General features: G+C 38.8%; 1 protein-coding gene across 1 annotated transcript in view; it reads left to right on the forward strand.

Moving 5' to 3' along the window:
• SCAMP1 (secretory carrier membrane protein 1) overlaps positions 1-25,203 on the forward strand; it is a 102,422-nt gene that overhangs the window by 22,434 nt on the left and 54,785 nt on the right. The window contains exons 2-4 of the mRNA XM_082651904.1: positions 1,396-1,473; positions 21,319-21,417; positions 24,766-24,874. Coding sequence (XP_082508030.1) covers positions 1,396-1,473; positions 21,319-21,417; positions 24,766-24,874 — 286 coding nt within the window. The remainder of the gene's footprint in view (positions 1-1,395; positions 1,474-21,318; positions 21,418-24,765; positions 24,875-25,203) is intronic.

Raw genomic sequence — 25,203 nt, forward strand, 5'->3', positions numbered from 1 at the left:
CAGTAGTTGTGGCCTGCAGGCTCAGTAGTTGTGGCTCGTGGGCTCTAGAGTGCAGGCTCAGTATTTGTGGCGCACGGGCTTAGTTACTCCATGGCATGTGGGATCTTCCCGGACCAGGGCTCGAACCCATGTCCCCTGCATTGGCAGGCAGATTCTTAACCACTGCGCCACCAGGGAAGCCCAGTAGCTTGTTTTGTTTGGTTAAGGGAAAGGACTGGCAAGGTGTGAGGGTGGTTATAAGAGAGTTGATAAGGCTGGAAAGGTAGGCAGGGGCTAGTTGGAAACTTTGTATCTCATTTTGAGGAATGTATATTTTATAGTTGAGTCTCTAAAAATCTGAAATGGATAATGGGCAGAGGAGAGGGATTGGAGGAGGGGAGTGGCAAGATTAGCTTCACATTTTTGAAAGGTAACTTTGATGACTGTGTTGAGGAAGATGGATTGGACAATGTACAGTGCAGACAAGGGAGCAATGGTCCCCAGACCAGCAGCATCACCTGGGAACTTGTTAGAAGTACAGATTCTCAGGTCCCACCCCGGACCTACTGAATCAGAAACTCTGGGAGTGGGGTGCAGCAATCTGTGTTTTATTTGATTCTGGTGAATGTGAAAGTTTGAGACTAGGGATGTGAAGGCTGATGAGGCTGTATATTATGGTTTGCAAATGGCTTTCACATTAATTATGTAGTTGATTTTGTTGAGATGGTCATTATATTTGTGTCTTACTTTCACAGTCAAGAGAAATAGAATAACTAGGATTTTGTGATTTAGTTACTTATATGAAAGCCTAGTACTAAGATTTGAAAAGCTGGGATAATGTGGTAATATATTATACTTGGAAGAGGGAGACAGTCTAGGATCATGTGGAACAATAAATACAGTCATGGGGAAGTACTGTAGTAGAATAAAACAACTGAGAGGTGCTTAATCTTGAATGCTCTAGATGTTGCCTGTACATGACATTGATTTGTATCGTGGTACTTAAATCTGCAGTGGGGAAAACTGAAGATATTATTTTTTAAAAAAGGGGAACGTGCACTCTTTGTGGAGCCCAGAGGAAAGGATGGGTTTACTCAAGATTTGCTGAGATGCCCTGTGCAATCGGTTCCACACAGCTGTTATGAGGTGGTCTATTTTCATTCTTTAAATAATAGCTAGCAGCTGATTTGCATTTAACCCAGTTTTCATTTGTTTTTCTTTGAGAGTGTGAGGGCTGTGGGTTTAAATTTCAACTTTCTGGAAGTGGGACTGAGTAAATCTGATAATCTTCTTTATTTTCCTCTGTTAGCTTTGCTGGGTGACCAAAAGGACAGATAAAGCAAATGCTTTGTAAATATCATAATTGTATCTTAAAGGATAAGTAATCTTTTTTTTCTCCTTTGAATTTTATTCCAGGACCCATCAGTTACACAAGTGACAAGAAATGTCCCACCAGGACTTGATGAATACAATCCATTTTCGGATTCTAGAACAGTAAGACTATTCTTAATTGGACTACTTTAAAATATTAAAATGGAAATTAAGTAGGATTTATATTTCAATTATGGTTTCTTTTTAGTTGATTGGTTAAACTTATATAAAATAAGCTGTTAGTGTTTTATTTAGAATTTAGCAAGTTTATTAAAACAGGAAGGAATATTCCTAGTAATTGAAAATTACCATGATAGTTCTACAAATTAAATTGCTAATAACCCCTCTAATATGTTAAAATTACTACAGTTCTTTAAACAGGAGAGGTTTTTTGGTATACATGTTAGTTTCATGGTAATACAGGGTGATGTTTTCTTACAAAGAGAGATGTTCGTCTGGAACTGTACCATGAATATTTGTATGATTGTCATTTGAATTAGGTGATTCTGAATAGGACTAGCTTTCTACTCTGGTAGACTAGAACCTGTGGAACCTGGCCTAGGAGCATATTCTTCTCAAAATGTAGTCTTGGTTTATAAAATGAAGGAGTATGGAAAAAACCCTTAAAGAACAGGGTTCTCTACCCTGAATGCATATTAGAAGCACCTGGAAAACTTTATTACTGTATCTGTTAGGGCTCTAATCTCTCACAGGGCACTTTCGTTTTTTGTTTTTGCTTTAGCACTTTCGATGATTTTTTTGTGAGCCAGTTTTGAGGACTACTGAAGGTAGGTTCTGTTGAGAATTCTCCCTCAAAATTTCTCTGGCAAATAACGTCGTCTCCTGTATTTGAGTTTTTAGCTCAAATATCACACTCACGAGGCCCCTCATTTTAAACACTGTTGGCTCTTGAACTGTTAGTCATCCTCTTAAAGATATTAAAGTTCTTCAGTTACGTGCTTGGATTTACATGTCATTATAAGGATCCTTACTTGATCATCTCTTCCTGATGCATGTTTTTCATAGTCTAGAAAATAATTCTAGAAGATCGTGTAGGCTTTTGCTTGGAAATTTCTTCAAAATGTATTAACTTTTCAGTTTTAAGAAGAGCTTTGTACAAAGTAAAAGCACTAAAATAAGAGTGAACTTTAAAATTTCACTTTATTTCAAAGCCCTCATTTATTTTAACAGCCTCTGTTTATGTGTAGCAGCTGCAACCCAGGCTGGGATCATCAAGTGTTCTTTGAGCATGTCAGTTTCAGATTGAACCCTGTGAAATGGCCAATAAGTTGACCAGTTTTGACATGTAAAGATGGCAGTGTCGTATGGGTCAACCTTATAGTGAACTGTGAAAATGTATGAGATTGCAACTTGGTAGGAGTTGAAAGGGAGAAAAAGAAAAGCCCGGTGTATTTTATTCCACTATATGTAGTTTGATAATTTCTGGGGGGGTGGAGATGGGAACAAGACTGTTAAATTGTTGGTAAGGAATAAAGGGAGGTTTTTATATAATTTTTTGGAAGATTTTACTAGCAAAAAATGTTTCACCTTTTTACAGTAGCAGCTTTAGATTATTCTTTTTAGAAGTAGTAATGTTCTTCAACACGTTGTCTACTCTGTGCCGTGTGCTTTACCTGTATTATCTTATCGAATTCTTATAACAGCGTTCAAAATGGATATTTTTTGTTTCCTTTTACCGATAAAGAATCTTAGACACAAGTCATCCAGCTAGTAAGTGGCAGAACTGGTTTATGTAACTCATCATTTTTCTGTAAAGCTTTTGCCTTTTCCATTTTGTTAGTGCTGTCTTTAGAGACAGATGCCTAAGAAATAGAAGATAATGTCCCGGTCTATGGAAAATTTCTCACGTAATTGGGATTTTAAAAAATTACACGAATTAGATATATCCAGGAAGGATAAAACAAAAATGTAAATTATGGTTCTAAATATTGAGACTTTACAGTCAAGGAAAGGTTTTCTGAAAGAGAGTAGGTAGGCAATAATGAAAAGCCAGCTTACAACGAAACACTTCTCTTAGATTTGATGAGTAAGATAGTGTCAGAACCAGGAAAAATATTGTTACAAGAGCACTTAGGCATTTTCCACCGAACTTTTTACATGATGGAAAATACAGATGCAATAATTTAAAAATTCAAAATTCTTTTGTTTCATATATGTATGATTTTAGAAATTTGTCCCACCACTCCCCCCCCCCACTGGGTTTTGCAGCTGTGACTATTTTCTAAGAGCAGACGTACTTGGATAATTGATGTAAGTGATATGTCAGAACTCAGTCCAGATACTATTTTAGTTGATTGTTGTTATCCATATTTTTCTTAGAAAAGTATTTGTGAAAATGAAGCTTCTAGGTTGTTGCAGAAGGGTGTGGTGAGCTACTTGAGGTCAAGTAGGAAGATCCTTCAGCAGAATGAGCATATAACCTTAAGATTTTAGAAAGTTCCTGTCTTTTTAAGTTTTTTATTAGGTTTCCTTTTATATTTAGTTTTCTGTTTGAATGGAAACTTTAAGGAAAGTAACAATTAAATATTTAAATAATTTTAATAATTTACATATTAATTCATTCTGTATTATAAATTCAGAGAAAGGAATCCTCATAAAACACCACGTAGTTTAGACTTAGTCTGTTGGCAGTATACTGGAAGGCTATTCAGTCGAAGTGTGGTGGTCTGAATTGAGATGTGCTATAAAATGGAGGGTAGTCTTTGGTTATGAAATAATTTTCTTCTGTTTGAACTCAAAATGCATTTTACCACTGGAATTATGTTGAGCTTGGTGGGTAGCTTCCCTGGCCTGCCCTCTAAGGCTTAATGCATAAATTACTAGAAGAATTAGCTCATCCTTGAGAACTGTTATGTATTTAGGGGGAATATTTTCCTTTTAAATTAGGCAACAGTTTAAAATGCCTACTGCAGCTTGATTCTCACTAGTTTCAGCCACTGGTGATGGCATTCACGGCTTCAGACAGGATGTCTTCTGGCGGGTGTTGAAGTACAGGGATAGGGAGACCTATGTGTGTGTGGGGTAGTGTGGTGCTGTTGATAAAATCCTTAGTGATGTTTCTCAGGGCCTAGTTTACTGTCATATTTTTTTTCTTCAGGAATAGGTTGCTTGGTTCCTTTTCTGTTCTGCTAGTTGTTGACATATATGATTTCTGTCATATAAAGCAGCAAGATCTGCAGAAGAACCAAGAGAAGAAAATTCCAAGTACTGGCATGCTCAAGTGGTCATTTCTGACCATAAAGGACATAGATAAATGATTTATGTAAGTAAGAACTGCCTCTGACTAAGTTAATTCAGGACATGGAATAGACTTAGAGTCATAAGACCTGGATTCTAATCTAGGCCTTGCCACTAATTAGTTGGTACCTTTAGACAAGCCATCTAACGTCTCTGGGCATCTTTTTTTTTTTTTTTTTTTTCTCTTCAATGTGTAACAGTGGAGGCAGAGAGGAAGATGTTGAGATAAATAATTTCTGATGTCAGCTTTTGTTTTGAAAATGGATAAAACTTTAACTCCAGGCACTGACTGGATAGTACGTGGTAGCTTGCCTATTTTTAATACCACAAAAGCAATTTCTGTACTGTAATATCTGTCTTTCTTTTCCCTTGGCACGCATTTCTTTTTTTCTTTCTCCTTTGCTTCTTGTCTGTCTTGGAGCTCATTATCTGTCCCTTCCGAAACCAGTCTTCTTTGTTTCTTGTCTTATTTTAATGATAACTATTGCCTTCTGTTCTTCTAGTGTCATTGGCTGGAAGTACCTGAGTCGTCTTTGGCTCAAACAGCTTCTTTCCCTACATCTAATCAGTAGCCACGTCCTGTCATTTATACCTCCAGGAGATATTACCTGTCTGTCCTTTTCATTCCTACTAAACTGTCCTAATTCAGGTACTCATGTGAGATAATACAATGACCTGTCTACTTACCTGTCTCCAGTTTCTCTTCTTCAAATCAGTTTTTTGCACTATGACTAGAATTATTTTTTTAAGGCAAGGTTCAGATTAGGTCTTTTCTCCTTAGAAACGTGTGCATTGATGATGCATTGTCTACATAGTAGTGTGCCATGTGGGGCCTCCATGATTTGACTTAAGACTATCTTTTTTTATTTTTAATTTTTTATAGACTTTATTTTTTAGAGCAGTTTGAGGTTTACAGAAAAATTGAGCAGAAAGTAGAGAGTCTCCATAGACTTCTTCCCCAGAGTATCTGTTTAATCTTATCCTCTAAGGTGCCATTTGCTCCAGCTAAAGTCATCTACTTTCTAGCCCACAACCCCATTGAGACCACCTCCCTTAGGGCATTTATTGGTCATTGAATGGAGTAAAGAGACACTGTGTGTGGTCATAATGCCTGGCTTCCCTCCTTTAATGGGCCAAGATGAACCTCTCATACTAGGTATATTCATTTTCTATTGCTGTGTAACAAATTACTAAAAATTTAGCAGCTTGAAAAAGCACACATTTATTATTTTATCATTTCTGTAGGTCAGGGGTTCGGGCACAGCTTAACTGGGTCATTTGTTCAGGGTTTCACAAGGTTGTGATCAAGCTGTGATCTGGGCTGTATTCTCATCCAGAGGCTTGACTGGGGAAAATCTGTTTCCAAGCTCATTCAGGTTGTTGCCAGAATTAATACCCTTGTGATTGTATGACTGGGGGCCCCAGCTTTTGGCCAGCTTTCCGCTGGAGGCCACCTTCAGGTCATCGATGCTGTCTACAGTTCCTAGAGGCTGCATGGTTTCTTGCCACACAGGCTTCAACATCATGACCACTTATTTCAGAGAGTCTGCAGAGAGTCTCTCACACTTTGCTACTAAGATGGAGTCCCTATATTACATAATGTAATCAAGGGAATGATATCCCATCACTGTTACTGAATTCTGTCGATTAGAAGCATGTCATAGGTCCTGCATACACTCAAGGAGAGGGTATTATATTAAGACGTGAACACCAGGAGGGTAGAATCATTGAGGTTCACCTTACGGTTTGTATGCCATGCTGGGAATAAGATGGCACATTGGGGTTAGGACTGTATAACTTCAAATCTCTTCATGCCCATTTAAAAGGACCAAAGTGGAGCCTGCAGAACACTTAGCCCTCCCTACCCTCAACACTTGACTGCCCTAAGTTTATCAGAACTAATCTCATTATGCCTTTGACTCCTGTTTATGTCATTCTCTACAAGAAGCCCCAGACTCCTCCTCATCTCCTGGATTTTAATCCTCATGATGCACTGCACGTTTCTTAGTCTGAACCCTTCTATTTCCTTAATTCCTGAAACTTGTGCTTTCTGGAAGTCAGAGTCCAACTTCATCAAAATCCCCTCTATCTTTATCTTTTTCTCTGAATGTTTTATCCTTTGCTCTGTGGAAACTGGCCTTTCTGTGAGGACACTGCTTCCCCTGTAACCTTCTCCAAAACTAGCTGCTTTTTCTCTCACAGTTCTCAGACAACTGGGCATAAAATTGCGGTAGGTATTGTCTTTGTTTCTAGCTGCTTCTAGATGGTTTTCCTCCTTCCTGTCTAAAAGAAATCCCATGTCATCATTTGAATCTCATGTCATCAGATTATAATTGGGTCCCAGGTCTCATTGTGGCTGTCATCTACTGATCTCTGAATTACTACACCTTATTTCTCTTTGTTTTCATTTCTTAATTTTAGTTCTTGGTTCACTATTACTCTTTCCAACACTATTCCTGTTTTCTAATTTTTAAAAACATCTTTTCCCTACTCTATTATCCCCATCCACCATTATGTATTTCTTTTTTTTGGCCGCACTGTACGGCTTGCTGGATCTCAGTTCCCTGACCAGGGATTGAAGCTGGGCCATGGCAGTGAAAGGCCGGAATCCTAACCACTAGGTCACCAGGGAACTCCTCCTGAATGTCATAATTTTTTTTTTTTTTTTTTTGGCCACACCACGCAGCATGCGGAATCCTAGTTCTCCGACCAGAGGTTGAACCCATGTCCCCTGCAGTGGAAGCGTGGAGTTTTAACCACTGGACTGCCAAGGAAGTCCCCACTGTCCTATTTTGAATTCTTAGTGGTGATCTTTCCAACATCCCGCCTGTCAGTGCCTTAACCTCATCTCTTCCATTGATTTTTGCATTCCATGTTATCTCAAGTCACTCACTCCCGCTTCTTGTATCTTTTCAGTTACTCTTCTAGTTCCTCAATTTCAACACATCTTTCAGTTCCACCAGGACCTCTGGTTTGTTGATCCTACTATGTCACTGCCCTTTATCTACATCTTACTGTCTTCTCTCAGCCTAAATTCCACATCCAGTTGTCATAATCACTCTCCATGTACTCTCAACTCCCTTGCCTTCCCCTCTCCCCCTTACTTTGACATAAGTCTTTTGTCTAGAAGCCAATCCCTGGTTAAAGACAACTCTGTATACTCTCTGCCCTTACCTTGCAGCTAAATATGGAGAAACACATGTAAACATACTGAATGGCCTCATTTTTAGTTCATAACCAGCTCTAAGTTGTACTGAATGTCCTAGTTATTTAATTGTCCACTCTCTTCTTCTCTCTCCTCACCTTTCTTTTTTCTCTCCTCATCTTTAAAATCTGTCCTCCTATCCTCATTCTCAGTTGATGACCTTACTTCCTATTTCACTGAGAAAATTGAAGCAACCAGTAGAGAACATCCACAGACTTCCACTGTCACGTCTACCTACCTACCAGCGTTTATACCCATGTGTTCTGTTTTCCTGCCTTTTACTTATAGATGAACTGTCTGTGCTTCTATCTAAAGCCATTCCCTCTATTTGTGCAGTAGATTCCATGTACTTTCACTTAAGAACTTTGCTGAATTGCTCCTCTCCAACATCACTAGTTTTATCACTTTCTACTGGATCATTCACATCATCATAAAAACATGTTTGCTTCTATGTTAGGAAAAAAAAAATCACAAAAATTTATTATTCATTTAACAGCTTTATTAGGTAATTAAGATACCACACACCCATTTAAAGTGTACAATTAAATGTTTTTAGTGTAGTAATAGAGTTGTACAACCATTACCACATTCTAGTTTTAGAATATTTTTGTATCTTCTACCCCTGAAAGAAACCCTGCATCCTTTATCAGTTACTTCACATTCCCCCCTCCCTCTCCAGCCATAGGCAAGTATATTTACTTTCTGTCTCTACAGATTTGCCTACTATGGACATTTCATATAAATGGAATCGTAAAGTGTGTGGTCTTGTGCAACTGGTCCTTTTACTTAGCATAATGTTTTCAAGGTTCAACTGTGTTGTGGCATATATCAGTACTTCATTCCTTTTTATGGCTTTTTATACCACATTTTATTTATGCATTCATCAGTTGATGGGCAGTTACATGGTTTCCAACTTTTGGCTGCTCTGAACCTTTGTGTACTAGTTTTTGTGTGGACATGTGTTTTCATTTCTCTTGGATATATACATAGGAGTGGAATGGTAGGGTCATATGGTAATAATATGTTTAACTTTTTGAGGAACTACCAGGCTGTTTAACAAAGTGGCTGCAGCAGTGTAGAAGGGTTCCAATATCTTCACATCCTTGCCAAATTTGTTATTGTCTGACTTTTTGCTTACAGCCGTCTTAGCGGATGTGTAGTGATCTGTCCTTGTTGGTTTTGGTTTGCATTTCCCTGATGGTTAATGATGTTGAACATTTTTTTTTCATGTGCTTATTGGCCATTCGTATGTTATCTTTGGAGAAGTGTCCAGATTCTTGGCTCATTTTAAAATTGGATTTTCTTTTTGATATTGAATACGTGATATTAGATACAGGTCGCTTGTGAAATAAGTGATTTGCAGATACAGTTGACCCTTGGACAACGCAGGTTTGAACTATGGGAGTCCACATACATGTGAATTCCTTTCACTAAATACATAGTACAGTACTGCACAATCAGTGGTTAATTGAATCCCCGATGCAGAACCTCGGATATGTAGGGCTGGCTCTAAAGTTATACGTGGATTTCCAGCTGTGTGGAGGATCAGTGCCTTACCCTTGCATTGTTCAAGTATTTTCTCCGATTCTGTGGAGTGTCTTTTCACTGTCCTGATAGAGTTCTTTGACACACAGAAGTTTTAAATTTTGGTGTCACATTTGTCTGTTTTTTCTTTGGTTGCTTCTGTTTTTGGTGTCATATGTAAGAAGCCATTGCCTAACTGAAGGTCATAAAGATTTACTCCAAAGTTTTCTTCTAAGAGTTGTATAAGTTTCAGTGCTTACATTTAGGTTTATGATCCATTTTGAATTAATTTTCATGAATGGTATGAGATAGGTTTCCAGCTTCTTTCTTTTGCATGTAGATATCCACTTGTTCTAGCACCATTTTTTGAAAAGACTCCTCTTCCGCGTTGGATTATTTTGGCACTCTTGATGAAAATCAATTGATGGTTAATGTAAGGGCGTATTTTGGGACTCTAAATTCCACTCTGTTGATCTGTGTCTATGCCTATGCCAGTCTCACACTGTCCTGATTACTGTAACTTTGTAACAAAACTTTATGTTAACCTTGCTTCCCTTTCGAGTCTAATTCTCACATCTCTGTCATTGAAAAACTTTCTCTGCTCCCAGTTGCTGCAGAACTCCTCTGAAGAGCTTTCTACTTCTCTTTCCCCTCAGCCCGTTCTCCTAAAAGATATTTCAGTAAGTCTTTTGCTCCCAACACTCCACCAAAACACACTCTTCAAGGTAGCCAATGACTTCCACGTTGCTAAATCCAGTGGTAAAACTGCAGTCTTACTCCATCTATCAGCACTGACAGTTGATCACTATCTCATTCTTAGAAAACTTTTTTCATGTGGCTTTCAGAGCACTTAAGTTTTTCCTTCTCCGTCTCCTTTGCTGATTTCTCTCCTTTCCCTGCCCCTTCAGCCCCAGTATTGGAGTGTGCCAGGAGTTAGGCTTTGCTCCTCTTCTCTATCCATGGCCACTCAAATGGTTATTTCATCCAGTCTTACAGCTTTAAATATCATCTACGTGCTGATGACTCCCAAATTTACATCTCCAGCACAGAACTCTGCTCTCAACACCACACTCATGTATTCAGCTGCCTGCTAGATATGTCTACCTTGGATGTCTTAGAAACTGCAAATTCAGCTTGTCCAGTACTGAACTGAGCCCCCTCCTTAGAAACCTGCCCGTTTTCAATCTTTCTTATTTCTATCCTGTTAGTTGTTTAGGCCAAAACCTTGGTGGTATTTCATTATTTCCATTTCCTTACACATCACATTTCTGTCAGGGAATCGTGTTGGCTCTCCCTTACAGATACGTACATATCTGATGCCTTATCTCCATAGCCACCACTTGGCTTGAGCTGCCATCATCCCTTGCCTGGATTACTACAGCGGTGGTTTCTTACTACTCTCTCTCTTTCCACCTTTAATCTATTTTCAGCTCAGTAGCCAGAGTGATACCTTGAAAAAAAAAGTTGATCATTTCAGTCTCCTGCTTAGAACTCTTCACTAGCTTTTGATTTTTTTCCACAGTAAAACCAAGAGTCCTTAAAATAGCGTATAATCTGGTCTCTAATATCTCTCACTCTTATCTCCTCACTCTTTCTTTGTGTATTCTTTCCCAGCGCCCTGGTCTTCCTTAGGCCAGGCATTCTCCTGACTTTGTATTGGCTGTTCCTTCTGCCTTAAATGGTCTTCCCCCAGATAGCTGCAAAGCTGACTTCTTCACTTCCGTAAAGTTTTTGCTGAAATATTTGCTTTCTTAACCACCTTTGTAAAATTATCCCTACTCAGCTTATACTCACGACCTGTTTACCGTTTTGTTCCATAAAATTTACTGCCTTCTAAGATACTCTATAATGTATTTATTATATGTATTGTTTATCTTCCATTGCTAGATTGTAAGCTCCGTGAGAGTAGGGATGTTTGCCTGCTGTGTTCATTAATGTCTCCCAAGTGTCTGTAATTGTTTGTGGCACATTGCAGTTGATCAATGAATGTTTGAATGTATGAATAAATATGTCTGGCTGCACCTCTCTTCCTTCATGTGCCTTTCTCTATTTGCGAACGCCCATTCTTGTATAGCCCTTCTTTCCTCCTATTACTTACCTCCTCCCCCAGTTACTCTAATCTTTAAAAGCCTTGTTTTGAAATGGTCATCTATTCAGATAAAATTATTTCTACTTGTCCTGATTCTGACATTAGTACGTTTAATTTTCACCACCCTTAATAACAAGGGAATCTGTGTTAGGCAGAGCCAAAATCAGTTCTGTCTGCTCTGTCAGAGACTGATAAGGTCAGTGGAAGCTGCAAAAAGTTTAAGGTTTCTTTTGGCAGTCTCTCGATGAGGTGAAAGAATAGACAGTGGTTTATAGAAACTGTAAACTTTGTTGCCTCAGAGGGGAGTTCTCAAATTTCAGGGTGTATAAGAATCACCCTGGAGAGCTTACTTAAAATGTGACCATCTTGAAAATGCAAACCCCTTCTCTTCAACTCCTGAGTTTTTGAATCAGTATGTCCACAGTGGGGCGTAGAGTTTGCATTTTCAGTAAGCACCAGGGCTTTCTGCTGCAGGAGATCTAGGAACACGTTAATTGCTTTAGACCTGGGTATACTTAGAAACATTATGGGTTCACAGATGGAAGAGAAAGAGCCGGAAAAAGCAAGGAGAAATTTTCTTGAATAGGTGTTTCGAGTATGGAAGAAAACCAGGAAGGAGAACATATTTGTTGTATACATGAGAAAGACAACGTGTGGCCCTCTCATTCCTCGAAGGGCTATTATATGCTCGTTTATTTAATAATGAAACACCTTTGGAACTTCCAATGCAGAGAGCTCACTATATAACAGAAAAGTCTCTCCGTAGTTGTATTTCTTTGATTGTTATAATGTTCTTAATTCTATTGAGTGAAAATATATCTTACTATAATTTTTAATCTGTTGATCCTGGTTGAGTTCTCCAAAGCCACACAGATAGGCAAACGTAGTAATGTAATTTGTGTTAAAATATAAATAATTATAACCATGTAAAGTATAACTTTTATAGAGATTTAAGAAATGTAGTCTATTCCTAACTTGTGAAATTTCATCCGCCATGGGAGAAGGACGTACAGCCTTGCTCTGGCCAGAGCTCTGCCCCCGAGGTCACTCTCCTATTCTCCTGGCTTCTCTAAAGTTTTTTCTCTGTCTCCATCTTTGCACCTTCTGTACTTTTCTCAATACTTTAAGTTTTTCCCAGGGGCTTCCATAGCAGTGACAGACACAGTTTCAGGATTGTCAGGAGAAGAGCCTGTCTTACTCTAGTACATCTAGGTGCACTAGAGTACTCTTTTTTTTCTACAGATAGGTTGACCTTCCTTCTGTGTCTGCAGTTTTGATGAGTGTAAAATGAAGATGATATACTCAGGAGTGTCCAGTGAGGCAGAAAGATACCACTTCTTACATCTCAAATATTTCTTCTGGTACTAAAGTACAAGTTCCTTTAGTGAGGGTCTGTTGGTAGTAACTCTTTGAATATTTATAAATATTTATTATTTCACCTTAGTTCTCAAAAGCTAATTTCACTGGATTTAGAGGTCGGCATTGACAGTTAGTTTCTCTCATCAGTTTGGCACATTCTACTTGGGATCCCACTGTTGCTGTAGAGAAAATAGCTCTCAGTCTTACTGGCATTCCTTTGTATAGGTATTGTGTCTTTCTTTTTTTTTTCCTTCTTTTTCTTCCAGTTTTATTGAGATATAATTGACATACACCACTGTATAAATTTAAGGTGTACAGTATAATTTGACTTACGGGAATTCCCTGGTGGTTCAGTCGTTAGAACACTGCACTTCCAATGTAGGGGGCACAGGTTCAATCCCTGGTCAGGGAACTTAGATCCCGCGTGCGGTGTGGCCAAAAAAAAAAAAAAAAAAAAATTGACTTACATCATGCATCAATTAGCACATCAAGTTTAGTGAATATTCATCTCATATAGATACATAATGAAAGAAATAGAAAAAATTTTTTCCTTGTGATGAGAACTCTTAGGATTTACTCTCAACAACTTTCATATATAGCATGACAGCAGTGTTAATTATATTCATCATGTTGTGCATAACAGCCCTAGTGCTTATTTATCTTACAACTGGGAGTTTGTGCCTTTCGACTACTTTGATCCAATTCCCTGTCCCCCACCCCCTGCCTCTGGTAACCACAAACTTGATCTCTTTTTCTGTGTGTTTGTTTTTGAAGTATAATTGACCTACAACACTATTTTAGTTCCTGTTATGCAACATAGTGGTTCAGTATTAAATGATCACCACAGTAAGTCTAGTTACCATCTGTCACCACGTAAAGATATTACATAGTTATTGATTATATTCCCACACTGTACATTTCATACCCTGACTCATATATTTTGTAGCTGGAAGTTTGGACCTCTTAATCTCCCTGACCTTTTTCTGTTTTCCCCCCTCCCCCCTCCCCTCTGGCAACTTGCTGTTCTCTGTATTCATGAGTCTGTTTCTATTTTATTATGTTTGTTCATTTGTTTTGTTCTTTAGATTCCACATATAAATGAACTCATACTGTATTTGTCTTCCTCTGTCTGACTCACTTCACTTAGCATGCCAGCCTCTAGGTCCATCCATATCACAAATGGCTAGATTTCATTCTTTTTTATGGCTGAGAAATATTTGATTCTATATATGTACTGCATCTTCTCTATCCATTCGTCTGTTGATGGTTCTGGGCCTTCTGGTGGTCTGGGCTGTGTCCCATGGCAGCTGGCCTACTGGTGGGCAGGGCCAGGTCCTGGCACTAATAAGCTAGAGAGAAGATTCCAGAATGGTGCTTGCCAGCACCAGTGTCCTCGTGACAGAATGAACTCCCCAAAACGGCTGCCACCAGCATCTATTGATATGTCCCCAGAGTGAGACCCAGCTGCCTCCTCCCTCTCTTGGGAGGCTCTTCAAGAAGTAAGTGGGTCGACCCAGTCTCCTTTCAATGACTGCTTTTGCCCTGGGTCTCAGAGCAGGTGACATTTCGTGTGAGCCCTTTGAGAGAGGGGTCTCCGTTTCCTACAGTGCTCTGCCTCTCCTGAAAGCAAGCCCTGTTGGCCTTCAAAGCCAGATGTTCTAGGGGGCTCGTCCTCCCTGTGCAGGACTCCCAGGGTGGGGAGCCTGAGGTGGGGCTTGGACACCTCACTCCTTGTGGAGAACCTCTGCGTTGTGATTATCCTCCCCTTTGTGGGTTGCCTGCACAGGGGTGTGGGTCTTGACTATACTGCGAATCCGCCCCTGCTCCATGTCTTGCTGTGCCTCCTTCTTTATATCTTTAGTTGCAGAAGATCTTCTTTGCTGGTCTTCAGGTCGTTTCATCAGTAGCTGCTCTGTAAATAGTTGTAATTTTGGTGAAGCTCGTAGGAGGAGGTGAGCTGAAGGTCTTCCTCCTCTCCCATCTTGGTCACACCCCCTTTCTCTTTAAGATCGCTCATACTTAGGATTTGCTCTTTCACTATAGTGTGCCTAGGTGTTAACTTTTAAAACATCTGGTTTGGGTTTTGGAGTTTGGAGTCTGAGAATCAGTGTCCTCACATTCCCTCTGAACACTGACTCTCCCTCATTCTCTGTTTGCTTCCTGTGGAGCTCTCAATTGTACCTTCTCACTCTATTCTCATTTCTCTTAAGCTCTCGTACTTTCCTTTTTTTCATCTTTCTGCTACATTCTGTGCAGTTTCTTTCTTTTTCTCCTTTTTTTTTGTTTTTTACATCTTTATTGGATTATAACCGCCCCACAATGTCACGCTAGTCTCTGCTGTACAACAGAGTGAATCAGCCACATGTATACATATATCCCCTCCTTCCTGAACCTCCCTCCCGCTCTCCCCATCCCACCTCTCTAGGGGCTCACAAAGCACTGAGCTAATCTCCCTGTGCTATGCAGCAGCTTCCCACTAGCTATCTGTTTTACACATGGTAGTGTATATATGTCACTACTACTCTCTCACTTCTTCCCAGCCTCCCCTCCCTGCCGTGTCCTCAGGTACGTTCTCTACAACCTGTGTGGTTTCTTTAGACACACTTCTGTTTCCCTAATTATCTCTTCATCTTTGTGTAGTCTGCTGTTTCACACTTGTCTATTAAATTTATAATTCTAATTATTATAGTTTTCATTTCTGTAAGTTCCATTTGTATCATTTTAAAAGATATTTGGTCAATTCTTATAGTCTCTTGTTGCCTAGTCATGCGTTTATTACCTTCTTTTATTTCTTTATTAAGCATATCTATTTTATATTTTGTATCTGATAATTCCAGTATCTCTGATTTTACTTTGTAGTTTGTATATCTGTGGATCCTTGCTCATGGTGGCTTGCTTCCTTCTGTGTTTAAGTCATGAGCCAATGTTACTTGGAACTTGAGCTGTGAAAATTCTTTGAAGCCTGGTATTTTTTTGTTTTTTAATTTTTATTTATTATTTTTGGCTGCATTGGGTCTTTGTTGCTGTGCGGAGGCTTTCTCGAGTTGCGGCGAGCAGGGGCTACTCTTCGTTGCGGTGCGCGGGCTTCTCATTGCGGTGGCTTCTCGTTGCAGAACACGGGCTCTAGGTGCACGAGCTTTAGTAGTTATGGCACGTGGGCTCAGTAGCTGTGGCCCGCAGGCTCTAGAGCACAGGCTCAGTAGTTGTGGTGCACGGGCTTAGCTGCTCCGCGGCTTGTGGGATCTTCCTGGACCAGGGCTTGAACCCATGTCCCCTGCATTGGCAGGCGGATTCTTAACCCCTGCGCCACCAGGGAAGCCCTGAAGCCTGGTTTTAAAGTGTGTTCCTCTACTTTTGCCAGGTACTTGAGGTCACTACCAACCTGGGATATCTGGAAATGAAAATTTCAACTGGAATATTTTATCTGTATTGGTAGTGTAAAACCGGGCCCCAAGTCTGCAAGGTGGTAGGTTTATGATTAGGAGTTCTCAGGGAAGATTTCTTTCTTTCTTTTTTTTTTTTTTCTCCTTCCCTATCCAGAGTCAAGGGCAAGACAGGCAAGTATTCATACTGTTTCTTTCTGTGAAGCTGCTTTTCTGCTTATCCACTGAGAATGTTGCTTTTTAGGAAGTCCTGGCTTTATGCGGTGATCACAGATTGATTTTACCTTATACGGGCTCCCAAGCTTGGTCTCCAGCTTATTGAATCCTGGTGATTTTGTTAGTGGTATGGCATCAAGGCTCTTCTTCGGATTCGTGGTTTTTCCTACTTTCTGCCCTCTCAGGATTTCCTATCAGCTTAGTCATGTATTTACAATATTATTTAAATGAAATTTGATTCAGCATTTTTAGGTACTAAGTATCAGGGGTGTCATTACAGATGTGTGGTCTGCTGTGTTGCCATAAATGGAAGTGTTTAGTGGATTGTTTTAATTTTCTTTTTGTTCATATGTGCAGAAGTGAAAAGTTGGAAAAGAATTTGGAGCCATCATTAGAATAGGTCTTTAATCATTATGACAAGAGCTATACTTGGCTTGAGGTGGCTAATCATGGATGTTGTGGCTGATGAAAATACTGGGTTCCAGAGCTGGACAGAGATTTTGCTTGCACTGGCAAATTTGAAGAAATTGTCAGCTATCAGGTTAATATCAGTGGTATTAGAGATTTGTGCTTCTCCAATAATTCTCATGATTGCTATACCACAAGCAACTATTACCTCGAATATATCAAATACTAGCTCTAAACTAGCCTTCATTCTTATCTGGTAATTCTTCATACTTAATACTTCATTTGTTACTTAAAGCAGTAAAGAATTTGTAGTATGGTTTCAGCTGGGTGAATTCTTGAGTCATTTCTGTGTGCTTTTCCTGAAGTGTGCTGCCCAACTAACTTTGCCAGGTGTTTTATTCGGTCATTGTTTTGTTGTTGCCACTTATTTAAACCAAGAGAGTGATACTTTCGGGCCATGATTTTCTAGTTGGAGAATAGTTAGGATTGATCAGCTTCAGTTTTTCTGCCTATTAATATGAAATATTGGAGTGGGAGAACAGGCAGTTGGAATAGAGAATTTACAGTTCTTTCGGTGATAAAAATTATAGTGGAGATAAAAATACAAGAAAAAGCTTTACATCCCACTATTCAGCAACAATCACTGTTAACATATTGATACATTTTAAAATAAAAAATTGGGATTATACTGTATATACAATTTTGTTTAATAACATAATTTTTTTATGTATTTTATTTTTGGCTGCATGGGGTCTTGGTTGTGGCATGCTGGATCTTTTGTTGTGGTGCGCAGCTTCTCTCTAGTTGTGGCACGCGGGCTCAGTAGTTGTACTCAGTAGTTGCAGCACGCGGGCTCTCTAGTTGTGGTGCGCGGGCTCCGGAGTGCATGGGCTCTGTAGTTGTGGCATGTGGGCTCTCTAGGTGTGACTCGCATGCTCAGTAGCGGCACGCGGGCTTAGTTGCCCCACGGCATGTGGGATCTTAGTTCCCCGACCAGGGATCAAACCCACGTCCCCTGCATTGGAAGGCGGATTCTTAATCACTGGACCACCAGGGAAGTCCCATAACTTATAACTGATACAAGCTTTCCCCATTTCATATTCTTTCAAAACTTTTAAATAGCTGCATAATATATTCTCCTATGGGTGGATCATAATTTAATTTGTCTATATTTTATCTACCGTTGGACATTTGGGGGTATTTCTAACTTTTTTTTTGCTTTTACAAATAATGCTGTAGGGAGTACTTTGGCATACACACATTTGTGCAAACCTTGGATTATTTCTGTATATTTTTTAAGAGTAGCTATTTATGGGGCTTCCCTGGTGGCGCAGTGGTTAACAATCCGCCTGCCAATGTAGGGGACACGGGTTCAAGCCCTGGTCCGGGAAGATCCCACATGCTGCAGAGCAACTAAGCCCATGTGCCACAACTACTGAGCCTGCGCTCTAGAGCCCGCGAGCCACAACTACTGAGCCCGTGTGCCACAACTACTGAAGCCCGCGTGTCTAGAGCCCGTGCTCCACAACAAGAGGAGCCAATGCAGTGAGAAGCCTGTGCACTGCAACGAAGAGTAGCCCCCGCTTGCTGCAACTAGAGAAAGCCCGCACGCAGCAATGAAGACCCAATACAGCCAAAAAAAAATATATATATATATATATTTATAAAAAAAGAAAAGAGTAGCTATTTATGGGTCATAGGGTATAAATACTTAAATGCCTCTTAAACATGATGTCAAATTGTGCTCCAGAATTATTATATGAACTAGTTTATATTCCCATTATCAGTGTGTGAGAAATGCCCATTTTACCACATCTTTCCCAAAATGTGGTAGTAGTATTATGGTAATAACCATTTAAAAAATAAATTAGGTGAAAGTTGAATTTCTTTGATTACTGGTGAGGTTGACATTTTGAATATATTTTTTGTTTTTATAAATTTTTAAATTAATTTTATTTTTGGCTGCGTTGGGTCTTCGTTGCTGTGCGTGGGCTTTCTTCTAGTTGCGGTGAGCGGGGGCTACTCTTTGTTGCGGTGTACGGGCTTCTCATTGAGGTGGCTTCTCTTGTTGCGGAGCACGGGCTCTAGGCACACAGGCTTCAGTAGTTGTGGCATGTGGGCTCAGTAGTTGTGGTTCACAGGCTCTAGAGTGCTCAGTAGTTGTGGCACACGGGCTTAGTTGCTCCGCGGCATGTGGGATCTTCCTGGACCAGGGTTCAAACCCGTGTCCCCTGCATTGGCAGGCGGATTCTTAACCACTGCCCCACCAGGGAAGTCCAGTCATCTATATTCTATGTACTGTATTATTTCTAATATCTTTATAGTTTCCTTGTTTTTTTCTTTTTGCATTGAACTTTAATCCATTTGGAGTTTATTCCAAATAAATTGTTAAGATATGGGATCTGATTTTTTTTTCTCCCAAACATTTAAATAATTGTCCCAGCACCATTTATTGATATCTTTTCTTTTCCCACTGATTTGAAAAACTGTCTTGATCATATGCTTTAATTTTTATATACATCATCATTGTGTATATACAGTGATGAGTGATATGAGTGATATGTCACTGTTTTTTTATATTTCTTGATTACTAGTGAGGTTGAACCATTAGTTCCTATGTTTATTGGCCATTCCTGTTTTCTCTTCTTTGTTTTGCCTGTTCAGATATTTTGCCCATTTTCCTATTAGTAGTTTGTATTTTTATGGATTTGTAACAGTTCTTCCTGTATTCTGAGTAGCAATACTTTTTGTTAAAGCTATTATAACCAATTTTTCCTAGTCTGTTATTTGACTTTTCACTTTGACAGATTCAACTATACTGAAATTTAATAACAATCTTAACTTTATGGTTTATGTGCTTGCTAACCTTAATTTTACAAATACTTATTGATCATTTACTGTGTTCCAGGCACCGTTTTAGGTACTTGGGATACATCATAGATAGGATACACAAAGATTTCTATAGCTTATATTTGAGAAGCTCTTATGTACCCTGAGTTCACGAAAATATTCATGTATATTTTTTTCCTAAAAGTGCTTAAAGTTTGCTTTTTCACTTTTAAGTCATTCATCCACCTGGAATTTATTTTTGTATGTAATGTTAAGTAGGAAATCTAGTTTAATTGTTCCATCTGGTTAACCAGTTATCTCAGAACCATTTATTGACTAATACATTATTTCTCCACTGTTTTGTGGTGGACCTCTGTTGGGTATCAAGTTTTGGGGGGTTTGTTTCTGTTTCCCTACTGTTTATTGGTATATTTCTTATCTTTGGCATCTGTACCACACTGTTTATTACTATATTAAGTCTTGATATTATAGGTTTGCCTACCTTACTCTTCTTGAGAATTGTTTGACCTATTCTTAGCTCTTGGCATTTCCATATGAATTTTAGAATCAGCTGTACTCCATTTCTATCTTTGGTTGTGTCTGGCTTCCTTTTCAGGGCTGCTGTTTGCTGTGTCAGAATAAAATCAAGCTGCATTGGTGGTGTCTTCTGACTTTAATAGTTCTTCTGATCTTTGAACTTCCCTTTGCAGCTGCTTGCTTGTATGTTTTCTCTCTCTTTTTTTTTCTTTTCTTTTCCTTTCCCTTTCTTCTTGTCCTATTTTTCTTACGGCCATTTTAAAGAATGCTTAAAATTATTTTCTAACTGAAAAAAATAGTATAATGGGGAGAGAAGGGAATTAATAGAGAAGTGTATAAAGCAAAAGGTGCAAATCCCTTTGATAGTTTGCTAAGACATCCCAGAGATTTTTCTGGACATATACAAATGTGTGTTCATAAAAGAAAAAAATTTGGTCATATGCATGCTGTTCTGTAGTTGGCTTTATTTCATTTAGTATTTAAAAGGGCATCCTCCTGTAGAACTAACTAATTCCTTTTGATGACTGCATTGTATATATATATATATAGTAATTTAACCAATTCCCCTTTGATGGATTTGTAGATATCTACCTACTTTTTGAACTTGCAGCTACTTTCACGTACTGTTGATCGTCACTGGCAAAGTGGAGGTTGTGCAGTTTATTTTCCATCTCCCTAATGTCTCCCCTCTTATTCTTTTCAAGGAGTATTAGTGGGGTTCTGCCAGGACCTCTCCTATTTACTTTTTAAGGGCACTGGCACATAGCTTTGTTAGGTGGGAAGAGTTGACAGCCTAGTTGACAGTTAACCTTGGTGTAAATTCTTCAGTTTGGTGCTATCTGTATTTTACTAAAAAAACATACTTGAAGGTTTTTTGTTTTCGTTTTGTTTTGTCTTGAATGCATAGTGTTCTGGAGGAGAGTGCTAACAGTGTCGTGTCAGAGGTAGCAGCCACATTGAAGAGTTAAGAAGTGAGTGAGCTTGAGAAAATGGAGATGAAGAGCTTCACTAGCTCTTTACTGCACACTGGATTATGAGAATTCAGGGGAGGAAGTGAGGCAGTTCTTGCCACTTTGGTTTTTATTAGTGTTACACTTTTTGAAAGAAGTTGAAGTTGGATTTCTATGTTATGTAATTTGTCCTTTTCTTAATCTTCCTAGCCTCCACCGGGCAATGTGAAAATGCCTAATGTACCCAGTACACAACCAGCAATAATGAAACCAACAGAGGAACATCCGGCTTATACACAGATTGCAAAGGTTAGTTCATGTTACATGTGTAAATGCATATTGGAAATTACAATATCAATAACATTTGCTTTCAGAGCAGAATAATTCTTTTTTTTTTTTTTTTTTTGTGGTTTTATTATTTTTTTTTTATTTTATTTTTTTTATTGTTTTTAAACATCTTTATTGGAGCATAATTGCTTTACAATGGTATGTTAGTTTCAGCTTCACAACAAAATGAATCAGTTATATATATACATATGTTCCCATATCTCTTCCCGCTTGCGTCACCCTCCCTCCCACCCTCCCTATCCCACCCCTCCAGGCGGTCACACAGCACCGAGCTGATCTCCCTGTGCTATGCGGCTGCTTCCCACTAGCTATCTACCTTACGTTTGGTAGTGTATACATGTCCATGCCTCTTTATTGCTTTGTCACCGTTTACCCTTCCCCCTCCTCATAGCCTCAAGTCCATTCTCTAGTAAGTCTGTGTCTTTATTCCTGTTTCACCCCTAGGTTTTTCATGACATTTTTTTTTTCTTAAATTCCATATATATGTGTTAGCATACGGTATTTGTCTCTCTCTTTCTGACTTACTTCACTCTGTATGACAGACTCTAGGTCTATCCACCTCATTACAAATAGCTCAATTTCGTCTCTTTTTATGGCTAAGTAATATTCCATTGTATATATGTGCCACATCTTCTTTATCCATTCATCCGATGATGGACACTTAGGTTGTTTCCATCTCTGGGCTATTGTAAATAGAGCTGCAATGAACATTTTGGTACATGACTCTTTTTGAATTATGGTTTTCTCAGGGTATATGCCCAGTAGTGGGATTGCTGGGTCATATGGTAGTTCTATCTGTAGCTTTTTAAGGAACCTCCATACTGTTCTCCACAGTGGCTGTATCAATTTACATTCCCACCAACAGTGTAAGAGGGTTCCCTTTTCTCCACACCCTCTCCAGCATTTATTGTTTCTAGATTTTTTGATGATGGCCATTCTGACTGGTGTGAGATGATATCTCATTGTAGTTTTGATTTGCATTTCTCTAATGATTAGTGATGTTGAGCATTCTTTCATGTGTTTGTTGGCACTCTGTATATCTTCTTTGGAGAAATGTCTATTTAGGTCTTCTGCCCATTTTTGGATTGGGTTGTTTGTTCTTTTGTTATTAAGCTGCATGAGCTGCTTATAAATTTTGGAGATTAATCCTTTGTCAGTTGCTTCATTTGCAAATATTTTCTCCCATTCTGAGGGTTGTCTTTTGGTCTTCTTTATGGTTTCCTTTGCTGCGCAAAAGCTTTTAAGTTTCATTAGGTCCCATTTGTTTACTTTTGTTTTTATTTCCATTTCTCTAGGAGGTGGGTCAAAAAGGATCTTGCTGTGATTTATGTCATAGAGTGTTCTGCCTATGTTTTCCTCTAAGAGTTTGATAGTTTCTGGCCTTACATTTAGGTCTTTAATCCATTTTGAGCTTATTTTTGTGTATGGTGTTAGGGAGTGATCTAATCTCATACTTTTACATGTAGCTGTCCAGTTTTCCCAGCACCACTTATTGAATAGGCTGTCCTTTCTCCACTGTACATTTCTGCCTCCTTTGTCAAAGATAAGGTGACCATATGTGCGTGGGTTTATCTCTGGGCTTTCTATCCTGTTCCATTGATCTATATTTCTGTTTTTGTGCCAGTACCATACTGTCTTGATTACTGTAGCTTTGTAGTATAGTCTGAAGTCAGGGAGCCTGATTCCTCCAGCTCCATTTTTCGTTCTCAAAATTGCTTTGGCTATTCGGGGTCTTTTGTGTTTCCATACAAATTGTGAGATTTTTTGTTCTAGTTCTGTGAAAAATGCCAGTGGTAGTTTCATAGGGATTGCATTGAATCTGTAGATTGCTTTGGGTAGTAGAGTCATTTTCACAATGTTGATTCTTCCAATCCAAGAACATGGTATATCTCTCCATCTATTTGTATCATTTTTAATTTCTTTCATCAGTGTCTTATAATTTTCTGCATACAGGTCTTTTGTCTCCTTAGGTAGGTTTATTCCTAGGTATTTTATTCTTTTTGTTGCAATGGTAAATGGAAGTGTTTTCTTGATTTCACTTTCAGATTTTTCATCCTTAGTGTATAGGAATGCCAGAGATTTCTGTGCATTAATTTTGTATCCTGTAGAGCAGAATAATTCTTTGTATAGTGCATTCCTTATTGTTTAATTTTTAACTCACTTTTGAGTCTGGTTTAGCTTGCTTCTCAATCCTGTAATACTCATACCTCTTTTTCAGCTTATAGCATTTGCTTTACTCCATTATTAGCAGTTATTGAATTCATTCATCATCTTGGTGTATAATTTATGTAGAGAAATTTTTATTGCTTTTGGTCTCACGTTTTAATGCACAATTCCATTAAAGTAACAATGATATATCAATAGATATTATTGGAAGAGAGTTATGATGGCTAAGCAAAGCACAGTGGTAGGAAGTAGGAGGTGGCAAAAATACCAAGAAAAAAGGAGATGAATAGGATGCCTGGTATTACGTAAAGTCAGATGGAGTTATAAACCAGAATTTCTTAACCATATCCTCCTTTCACTTCATTATCTTATAAAATATAAGATATTATATAATATTCCTGCATTGGGAACCTTATGTACCATTTAACCCAATTCATAAGAGCCAATTCAGTTGCCCTTTTCTCCATCTGTCTGTTTTCCTCAGCTGTTCTCTTTGTCTCAGTCCCTCACTCTCGTTTAGGCACAGAGTTCACCTTAATTTCATTTTCCCAATTACCTTACGATTTTTTTTAACATCTTTATTGGAGTATAATTGCTTTACAATGGTGTGTTAGTTTCTGCTGTATAACAAAGTGAATCAGCTATACATATACATATATCCCCATATCTCCTCCCTCTTGCGTCTCCCTCCCACCCTCCTTATCCCACCCGTCTAAGTGGTCACAAAGCACCGAGCTGATCTCCCTGTGCTATGCGGCTCCTTCCCACTAGCTATCTATTTTACATTTGGTAATGTATATATAAGTCCATGCAACTCTCACTTCATCTCAGCTTACCCTTACCCCTCCCTGTGTCCTCAAGTCCTACCTTAGAATTTTAACTGCTTTTACTGACAGAATTTTTTCTTGTCCTAATGGGCCCAACATTTCTACCGTGGGTTTTCATAACCAAAAGGCCAAAATGGGCGAAATATTTCCATAATATTTTCTGAAACTGTAATCTTTAGTGAATTCCTATATTGTGGAAAGAGCATTTGAATTAGGTTTCTAGCATAGTAGAGAAGTAGGAGTATAGTAGAAGCAGAAGTAGAAATGTTGCTGTATTTTATACTTCTGACAATGTATTCCCTTATTTTTTGTTTAGGAGCATGCCTTGGCCCAAGCTGAACTTCTTAAACGCCAGGAAGAACTAGAAAGAAAAGCAGCAGAATTAGATCGTCGAGAACGAGAAATGCAAAATCTCAGTCAACATGGTAATATCCAAAGAAATTTCAAATAAAAATAACTTTAAAATTCTTTAAAATTTTAAGCTTTTGCACTAGCTCTAGATCATTTGGTTTGTGGATATAAAGCTCTACCCTGTTATTCTAGCAAGGAGGTCAGATATGGCAGATTTTCTACCTGATGCTCTGTGGCTCTCTGATCTTGGCTGATTTACATAGTGTTTTGATTAGAACAGTGTTAGCCTCTGAATGCAAATATGATGATTTTGGTTTATTGTAAGGTCAGGAGTCTTTGATTCTGCTCTTGGGCCTTTACCTCGGTCTGTTAAAGCTTTATGAGCACATGGGAGTGTGCCCTA

The sequence above is a fragment of the Grampus griseus genome (genome assembly GCF_964374135.1).
Source record: "Grampus griseus genome assembly, chromosome: 3".
Classification (NCBI taxonomy): Eukaryota; Metazoa; Chordata; class Mammalia; order Artiodactyla; family Delphinidae; genus Grampus; species Grampus griseus.